Raw genomic sequence first — 10,737 nt, 5'->3', positions numbered from 1 at the left:
TGCCAGTGGAAATTAGGAGGGGAGTAGGAAGCGATAGAAGAGACAGGGTTCCTTTTTTTTTATTACTTTTTCATTTGTATAAAATTAATGGTTCTATTTATTGATTTATGAATGTAAAATCTGACTTAAATTACATGTATCTATTTGTTAACATGTCTAACACTTAAATCATAGAACGGATTTGGAAAAAAATAGTGGTGTTGTATAGTTTTCCCCACGTATAATATCTGGCACATCTAAGTAGCCAGTTCCCCAATATATTTTGGAGCAGGTAATGGGTTGAAATCCAGACAAGACGTTGGATGTTGAAATTATTGCAAATGCTACGATGTTCAGCATAATGTCTACAGCCCACATCCGTAGTTTGGACCGCCTTTAATGCCCGTTCCTTGTAAGTTAATGTTGCCGCCATTGTCTAACCATTTAAGCTCTTGAAGTCTACTGATTATAGGCTGGGTTCCAGCGCAATAGTTGAGTTGACAAGTAGTTGAGTTACTGTGCAGCTATATGCATTATCGTCCACTTATTAATGGCCAAAAGCCAAGGTCATAATAGAGTATTTATTGTTACATAACGGTCGTTGCTAAGCCTGGTAACTTTTGGGGCGAATGGGACAGCATGTTAATGGTTTTAAATTTTTAGATAAATTATATCTATAGTTTTTAAATTATATTAAATTTTTTAAATGATTTTTAAATTATAAAAATTTAAATTTTAGTGTTTAAATTTTTTTAAACTATTTTAACATTTTCTTTTCGATGATTTTCCATAATTTTCTTTCATCAATTTACTTCTTTCATCTTGAACTGATGCTTGCATGTTCAACTGATGTCCCGCACGGATCGTAAAACATCCACAAAAAAAAGAAACGAAGAAGACTCCTGTAAAGAGTCTTTTTTTTTTCTCCCAATCGATCCCTCCGACCGCCCATGCCCACCCTAGTGCCCGACCCATCGCACCTCCGCCTGTCCCGGCGTCGATAGGTTGTACGCTAGTGCACTCCCCTAGCCCCGCCTAGCCCCTGTGTGCCCCCGCGGTTCCCACTGCCACCCCCCTTCGGCGTCAGTGGGTTGTGCATCGCACCCCCGCCCCATCTCCTATTACCATCGGTGGGTTCCACCGCTGCCCCCCCTCCGAAAGGCTCAACAAGATGGGAGGCTTGGAGCGACGAGATAGGACAGCCAATTTGGAGATCCTAGAGTGCATCGACGACCAATCCTCCACCCTCAGCTTTCACCCCGGCTCCGTGTGTGCCCACAGTTCCCACCGCCACCCCCCGGGCCTCCATCTTCAATCGTGGGGGCACATAAGGATGGGGCCGGGGGGGCGCCAGTGCACAACCCATCAGCGTCGGGGCAGGCGGGGGTGCGTTCGGGTGTGGTAGAAGCCTTCGGTGCTGGAGAGGGGGACTGAAGGTGCACCGGAGGGGGATGCCGGAGGGGCGGGCCGATGGGGGGGCGACGAAGGCAGAGAGAAGAAGAATAATGAAAAAGAAAAAATTGGTTCCAGTCAATATTGGCGCCATCTGTTCAAATGAATGGAGTCACGTACGCATCGGTAACTGCCACATAGGATTTTCGATGCGAGAAAGTCATTGAAAATGGCCAAAAAGCAACATTAAAATAATTCAAAAAGTTCGAGAACTAAAACTTAGATTTTTGCAGTTTAGGAATCATTTAAAAAAATTTAATATAATTTAAGAACTAGAGATATAATTTATCTTAAATTTTTATGTTTCACTATGAATCTATCTGTATTTTTCAGATGCCTGGCAACAAATTAGAAATATTTTTTATGTACTGTAGATGGTGCAGAACCATGCACATCACCTGCAGTGATTGATTCTCATGTGAGGCCGACGAAAATTTTTTTTTTCATATGTCACACTCGGGCTCCATGTGTGAACCAAGCACCACGAGGTGCCTGCAATTCTGCACCCCCCGCGGTGCACAAAGAATTCCTCCAGCAGGTTAAGTTCTCAAACATCACGTCACACGTAGGAGGCCCAATCACAATTCCAGGCTCGAAACGAGGAAATTAAGTACTGCAACCAACGATCCTGTGGGCCAGATTCTACATTAGCTAGGGACAGGCCTTGGGCTTCTACCATTCAAAACTTTAAGGTGAAATGACCAGATTCAGCCCATTAGCAGCCCGAACGCTAAGGGTTCCATGTGGACTGTAAGGCCACCAGGAGGACCTATTATTCACATTTCATGTTACACAAGGAAACGTGAATGGCTTGAAATCTCATTCAATTAAAGAGCTCTCTTGTTCCCCTGATGAAAGCAACTCTCTTTTTCATTTATATATATATATAATAAATTGTCATTTTTAAATACTGTAATTGTTTCTTCTCTTTTAAAAATAAAATTTGAAGAAATTTCTTTTTTTCTTTTTCTCAATACCAAAAAGAAAAATAAAAGGCTATTTGGGAGAAGCGCATGTTTTTGAAGTAGAGAAATTCTTTGTACACCGCATGCGGTGCAATAACAGTGCACCGCTCCTTTCCATTGGTCCACATAGCCACGCTTTCCAACATCCATTAATACATCCATTAAATGTTTGCAGATCTATTTTTTGGTTTGAAATTTTAAATGATGAAAATATTTCTCTTTTCAGAAAAAATTATGACATTTCATGGTTTGTTTATGATATTCTGTGGCCTATTATGACATCCTGAAGTGCATTATGACTTCTTAGAAATAAAAAATCATAAGGAGAGAAGAATATTTTCGTCATTGAAAATTATTATTAATTTTTAATAATAAAAATAATACTCTCCTTATGACTTCTTGTTTTCAGAAAATTATAATATGCTTCAGGATGTCATAACAGACCATAGGGTATCATAAATAGGCCATGAGATATCATAATTTTTTTAGAACAGATGAGTATTTTCGTCGTTCAAAATTTCAAACCAAAAAATGGACCTGCAAGCATTTAATGGGCGTTGAAAAGCATGATTAGATGGATCAATCATGTAAAATGTTGCACTCTATATTGAATTTTCTACACCAACTGCGGTGCACAAAAAATTTTTCTTTCAAAGTATAGGACTAGCTGCCCAAGACGAGGAGTTTGCTTGATGACATTGGAATGGAGGTTGTATCTTGTGAGGGGATCCTTAAGTAGTGCGCGAGCTATACATTAGAGTGCTATATATGCATCTCTCAATGATAGCTATCAAAAGATTGGTGACTGTCAAACAACGTGCATCATATATGATGCGGTATGCACTCATTGACCATCTTATTAGATGATCATCCTTTTTCTAATGGTGGTTGTTGCTGCCGAATTCTAAGGTTGGACTAAGATTGATGAGGCTGAAAAGACAATTAAGTCAGCCTCTTTTGATATACTATGTGACTCAAGTTTGTGGCAGCGGCTACAATTATGCTTAATTATAGAGTAATGACTTCTCGTGATATCTCACAGTTAATTATAATTGGTTTAAACATACGATAATGGCCGAGTGGGTATAACTAGTGCCGTTATTCTCTAGCTGAAACATTCATTTTTTCAATTCATCCATATCCGAGATGAATGAATTCAGACATTATCGAGATGGCTCCACTTCAGTTATTACGAAAGATAAATAAAATATCCATTCCATCAACAACTACTGAGGGATACATATTATTTGTGATAGAGTTCGCGCCCGCAACAGATACGTGCTCTTGTATCTTTTTCAAAAGAAAAAGGTTCATCTTCCTTCTTGCGAACCTCATTGGATCATTCATCTCATAAGCGCTCCAAACTCCACCATTCATCTTCCTGCATGGATCCCAAAGCGATTGCTTAGTGATCTGACAGTGGATCAAGTAAATCCTTCTCTCGCAAGAAAAATACAATCGTAACCCACGACGCCGATGTAGGAATTGCTTGAAATCCAAGGTAAGATAGAAAATAAGGTACCTGGTGAAAATAAAAGTAAATCAATGTTGAAAAAACACATAATATACTAGAGTTTCGCTTCTCAGTTCTTGGATGTTGAACGGTAGCTAGTTTCATGTTGAGTCAGATCGGAACTAGAGTCATCGCACCAAAAAATAAAAAAAAACTTGGACCTTCCGCCCATGAATTGCCCTTCCTCCCCGTAGTTTTAGAGAAAACGAGCGAATTTGAGCATCAACTCCCTAGACCTAGGTTCTTGCCAAAAAAAAAAAAAAAAAAAATTACTCCGTAGACCTAGGAGGAATTATTTGAGCTGGCAATTGCTACAGCGATCTCGTGACTGCTTGGTACGTAGTGGTGGGAATCCTGACCCGACCCTTCGTCACGTCCCGTGAAGTGAAGTACATTATCCAAACCCGGTCACATGCCTTGAGAAGGGTTTCCGTGGTTCCAGACGAAGAAGACAAAGGACATCATGTGATACTGGTCTTTTAAGCTGCCCATTTACGGGTCATTCTTCGGAGTGAATACATTATAACGCCTAAACAATTTACGTATAAGTCGGCAATTTAAATAAACATTAGTGGTGGCATGGCTGGTTGTCAAAGAAACAAACTGCTACGTACGTATCACTAGCTTGTGGTAAAAACAACGTAAATACGACCACGATTTCGCAGCCTCCCACGCTCCCTAATTGTGTACCTTCAACCACGATGCCACACCACACAGCCATTCCTAACAACAGTTCTATACGCACATCAATTTTGCTTGCCATATTTTTTTCCCAGAATTACCGTAATAAAAATACTGCTTGTACGTTACCGTTATTATACAATATATGACGCTATATACAAAGCATTATGTTGATTGCAAATTGCATAAATAGGTCTGGTCCATCCCGATTATGCTGCCTATAGGGAAGAATTTCAATAGTCATTGTTTCAGCCTTATCTTGGGCATCAAAGTACAATGGAAGGGAGAAAGTATGAGAGGGTTTTTCTGTCGTATCTTGGATCTCCTGCGTCTCCTATGTATAGAGGAGGATCCGAGACTGTTTTCGTGATGTGTGGTGGCTATATCTGCGAAGATATCACTCCACATATCAAACACGATCAGGACCAGCTGTATTTTAGGAATGTTATTAGCATTATCACAATTTTGTGTCGGTTTTATGCATAACCATCGCAAGAGATCATGGATGGATAAGATTGTAATTCCATCTCGACTAGAACTAAGATAAACAGACCAATCATGATCGAAGAGAGTTCTTCTCGACATCGGTTGAGGTCAGCCAGTTATCTTCGTAACAGTCATAAATGATTATTATCCTCAAGTATGTTTCCTTGTCATTTCATGAATTTAATTATTTTTAAGTTTTTTTATTTAAAAGCATTTAGATACAGATTAATATTTCTGTGGATTGAAGTGTTCATTAACTTTCATGTGAGGACCCTTAGTTTTATGTGCATATAAATGACCTAAGCTAGTCATGCTTGACTCAATCTATTCTAAACCGCATCAAATGAAGTCCTAATGAAGTAATAAACTATGTGATTTCGTAGTCTAAGGCCTTTATGTATCCAAGTTTTAATTTGTTTGATAACAATGTCATTTAAAGTTATATGTTTATTTTTTATTTTCCTTCTAAAACTTCAGCATCCAAGCAGCTCGTTACATATCCGCTCCAACGTTCTCCAACGGGTCTGCTTTTTCTTCCGCATTCCAACAACGTCGTCAGTCAGGACCACAGTTTTACGTTGTTTAAAAAATATTCATTGCAACCATGATATCATGTCAAATTTGTAACAATCCAGTCAAAAAATAAAAATCAGTAGGATGGTGTGGGCCATTATTACAAAAATTCATAAAATATCCGACAATCGATGATATACAAGCATTTTCATTGGATTGTTATTATAAATTTTTTATATGTATACCTTCCTCAACATTTCAATTTACATAAACATCCTTTCAAAATTGATATTTATATATATACCCTCATAAAATATCTCTTTTTATATTTATACCCATATTATCTAATATCGTTAAAAATTAACAGTTAAAAATTAAAATAACTAAAATATCCTTATGAATAAATATACAATATATATATATATATATATGTAAATAATAATTTTATGAGGATATTCAAAATTTAAATATTTGAAAGAACATACATGCAAAAAAACTCTTAACATAAATATATTTCTCTTGACTTGTTAATTCTTTCTTTATTCTAATAGATAAAAATAACATATATAACTAAAATAATAAATTTATTTAATCTATTAATTTACATAGATAAAATCATCTTTTTATCAAATGATAGATCAAAATTATTTTATCTAAAAAATAAATAAATTATAACTATCTATGTTTCCTCTAACGTATAATAATATGCTTTTAAGAAAAGTATCTAAATCTGATATTAGATGAATAGCTTGTACATTTGCATAAAATGGACATAGTTATGAATTTGAACATTATGTAACAATAAAAATTTATAATCTTATTATATTTTATTTTAAAAATTTTTATCAAAAATATTTTTGTAAAATATATAAGATATATCTTATTGTTATAAGATGGACATAATCATCCCATCTTGCATAAAAATAAAATAAAATATATTATTTTAATATATAAAATATTATATAATATCGTTATCGTGTTGTTATATTATATAATATGTTACTATATTGTACAGTAAGAGGATCTGAATCCATCTAAATAAAATAGATAAAAATTAAATTAAAATTTTTTATGTACATATCTTTCTAAACATTCAAATTTGCAAAAATATCCTCATGAAATTATTATTTATATATATATATCCTTATAAATTTTTTTTACATGTCTATCCATAAGAATATTTTAATCATTCAAATTTAAATCATTAATATTTTTAACTGTGTTAAATAATATGATTATATATAAAAAATAAAAAAATAAAATATATATGTAAAATAAATATTTTATGAGGATATACATGTAAATATCAATTTTGAAAGAATATTCACGTAAATTTGAATGTTTAGAATGGTATATATGTAAAAATTTTTATAAATTTGATATGGTATCACAAAATTTTTTTTATTTTTTTAGAACGAAAGAAGGATTGATCCTCTTGCACCACATCGACCGTTGGATGTCATCCTCCACACATCTGAAAGCACTCCAACCTCTCCCTACGATCCATCTGTCGATCCAACGGCTGACAGAAGATGAATCATGCTTTTGAGCGAAAGATAACAAACAGAACCCAAGAAACGCATGCGTCCATCTTTTATCCATTATTTTTCTTCTCCGTCTACCACCATTATCTCACCCAGTCCCACTTGCATCCAAATAGCATGGTAGCAGAGCCAACTCACACCCCGTCTCATTACTTCCTCCTTACCCGCCTCCCACGACCACCACCTCCCTCTCTCCACCTCCGACCGCCACCATTCCCATGGCCGACCAATCCCCACCACCACCACCGTCTCCGCCAAATCCAGAGCCCAAGGCCTACGAGTTGACCGCATGTTCCATCTTCTACGCCAAGCCCACTTCTTCCCCCCTCAAACACCTGTTGAAAACATGCAGGCCGGCCCCACCCCCGACGTACATCCTCCGGGACGTCTCCTTCACCGCACGGCCTGGCGAGATCCTGGCCATCGTGGGGCCCAGCGGCGCCGGCAAGTCCACCCTTCTCGACATTCTCGCCGCCCGCACCGCCCCCACCAGCGGCCGCCTCCTGGTGAACTCCGCGCCACTGCACCCCCCAACCTTCCGACGCCTCTCCGCCCACGTCCCGCAGCACGACGCCACCCTCCCCCTCCTCACCGTCTCCGAGACATTCGCCTTCGCCGCCCGCCTCCTCCTCCCGGACCCCTCCGCCGTCCCCGCTGCCGTAGCCGCCCTCCTCGCGGACCTCCGCCTCTCCCACCTCGCTTCCACCCGCCTCTGCGGCCCCATTTCCGGTGGCGAGCGCCGTCGCGTCTCCATCGGCCTCTCCCTACTCCGCGACCCCGCCGTCCTCCTGCTCGACGAGCCTACCTCCGGCCTCGATAGCGCGTCCGCCCTCCTCGTCCTCCAGTCGCTCCGTTCCGTCGCCGCCTCCCGCTCCACCACCATTGTCCTCTCCATCCACCAGCCCAGCTCCCGCCTGCTCTCCGCCCTCGACTCCCTCCTCCTCCTCTCCAAGGGCTCTGTCCTCCACCACGGCACCCTCTCCTCCCTCGACAGCTTCCTCCTCGACTCCAACTTCTCCGTTCCTCCTCCTCTCAACCCCCTCGAGTACGCCTTGGAAGTCCTCCACCAACTCCCCTATCCCACCACCACCGCTCCTCTCTCTAACTCTAAATCTGATCAAAAGAAAGCCGTCGCCGCCGCCGCCACCACCAGGATTGAAGAGATCCCTTACACAAGCTCTCGGACTCGCGAAATCCTGACTCTCTACAGCCGCTTCTTGAAGATCATCTACCGGACCAAACAGCTTCTTCTGACCAACACCCTCGAAGCTCTCGGTGTCGGACTTCTTCTGGGAAGCATCTACATTCATGTCGGCTACGACGAGGAGGGCATACACAAACGGCTGGGCTTCTTCGCCTTCACCCTGACCTTCCTCCTCTCCTCCACCACCGAGACCCTCCCCATCTTCGTGGTGGAGCGGCCCATCCTCCTCCGCGAGACCTCCTCGGGTCTCTACCGCCTCTCCTCCCACCTCGCCGCCAACACCCTTGTCTTCCTTCCCTACCTCCTCGCCATCGCCCTCCTCTACTGCATCGCCGTCTACTTCCTCGTCGGCCTCTGCGCTTCCTGGACCTCCTTCGCCTGCTTCGTTCTCATCGTGTGGGCCGTGGTGCTCACCGCCAACTCGTTCGTCCTGCTCATGAGCTCTCTGGCACCCAACTACATCGCGGGGACGTCGCTGGTGACCATTTCTTTAGCTGGTTTTTTTCTCTTCTCGGGCTACTTTATAGCGAAGGAGAGCATGCCCGAGTACTGGCTGTTCGTGCACTACCTGTCGCCGTATAAGTACGCGCTGGACGCGCTGCTGGCGAACGAGTTTGGGTGCGCGGAGGGAGGGCGGTGCTTCGGATGGGGGGAGGGAGGAGAGTGCGCGGTGACGGGGAGGGACGTGCTGGAGAGAAGGGGGCTGAGGGAGGGGCAGAGGTGGGCCAACCTCCAGGTGCTCTTCGGCTTCTTTGTCTTCTACCGCTCGCTCTACTGGATCGTCCTCACCAGGAGGGCGTCTAGAGCCAAGAAATGATCTGGATGGAAGAAAAGGTAAGATGTCGTGCGTCTGTCTGGTGATCCCATGTGATCGGCTCCTAACCGTTGATATTGCTTGTCAATCAGATGCTTCTTTTTAATTTCAGCTGTTACAAGATGCTCCGATGGAGAGCTTTTTTTTTTTTTTTCCTTTTGTGTTACTTTTATTTTCAATTTCGTTGTTAATTTTGAAAAATGTGGTGCCCACGGATGATTGATAGCACTGAAGGTCCGCTAGCAGGATGTGATGGCAACTGGGATGCCCATCACATCGAGAAATTATTATATGGACGAGATACAGTGCATCGGTCCGCAGGAATCCCTCGGATTGTTGAAATTACTGAAAAAAGTAATTATTATCGAATTTTGATTGAAAATTTTGAATTAAAAAAAATTACCCCTAGTTAGCTGGTTTTTACGATTTTCAATTAAAAAAATTTATTTTTTTGGACCGATATGTTGATGATACTATATGATTGAGAAATTATATTTATCAGGAGACAAACAGGGCACTGGAGTGGGTCGCTTTCTGTATGGCGGAGCATTCGTGAAAGATACCGTGGATTGATCGTTCATCAGTTTCGATGGGTCTAGGTGATATTTCGTTTTCTGACTTAATGGATGTATTCGTATCAGACGGATGTGAATGCTCGGTCTTATATATATAAAAACGCTCTTCGCTTCCAATATGAACAACATGGTGGCTATTAGAGTATACACAGCTTTTTTCGAAACACAACATGCATCATGAAGGATTCTGCCTCGTCATGTGGTGATGAGGTGTACTCTAGGAAGACAAATGCAAGTGGAGGAGTCATCCTAGGACCCACATGCTGCTACATGAACCAACAATTATATTATGTGATCGTAAACTTGATTGGTTAAATAGTTGAGATGAAATGATTTAATGGATTTCTTCAGCTTCATGGCTTTCAGATACGATTGAAGTAGTACGTAATTTGGTCCAATGGCTATATGGGTGGAAATTATATGACCCAAAATTATATTTTGTTGTTCAATAAGCTCATGTTTCTTACGTTCGCCAATAAGCTTTCAGTCTCGAATGCAAATGGGAACAGCTTCCAGTCTCGAATGCAAATGGGAACAAATCGCAAGTGTTGCCATGAGTCTCTTAGCTGATCGAGATGAATGGACGAGGTCGGCCTCCTTCCGACATAGAGTTCGATTACTTTGATATACGTTCGAGGATCGGAGCTTTTTGAAAATTTGAAAAAAAAAATTTATTTTTATCAGAGATTCTTCGATAAAAGATCTTTCGATTCTTAAATGAAGCAGAATTTGAAAACAGTAAAAAAAATAGGAGAACGCGAGAATCAAATTTTTTGGAGAAAAAAATTTATTTTAGAGTCTTTTGTGCCCTCTTTATAGAAAGGGTAGCTGTGTGTTACCTTCAAATTTGATAACGAAAGTAGAGAATTAATGTCCACGATCACGAGGATCATAGATAGTGAGTTATAGATGTAATCTCCATAAAATTGGCTCACCTGCTCGTAATTAAAGAAAATTATCCAGGATTTTGAGAGACTTCTTCGTAGCAATATATTTATTTATGTAACAGTT

General features: G+C 40.6%; 1 protein-coding gene across 1 annotated transcript; it reads left to right on the top strand.

The window, feature by feature from the left end:
- Positions 1-7,206: 7,206 nt before the first annotated feature.
- On the top strand, positions 7,207-10,094 carry LOC105040782 (ABC transporter G family member 4-like). Its single transcript, XM_019848965.3, has 2 exons — positions 7,207-9,171; positions 9,654-10,094. Exon 1 carries the CDS (start codon positions 7,352-7,354, stop codon positions 9,152-9,154), a length of 1,803 nt encoding a protein of 600 aa, XP_019704524.2. The 5' UTR covers positions 7,207-7,351; the 3' UTR covers positions 9,155-9,171; positions 9,654-10,094.
- The last annotated feature ends 643 nt before the right edge of the window (positions 10,095-10,737 follow it).

Source organism: Elaeis guineensis, chromosome 3, assembly GCF_000442705.2.
Source record: "Elaeis guineensis isolate ETL-2024a chromosome 3, EG11, whole genome shotgun sequence".
Classification (NCBI taxonomy): domain Eukaryota; kingdom Viridiplantae; phylum Streptophyta; class Magnoliopsida; order Arecales; family Arecaceae; genus Elaeis; species Elaeis guineensis.
Note: the sequence above shows the minus strand (reverse complement) of the source record. Positions and strands in the feature narration are given on the sequence as shown.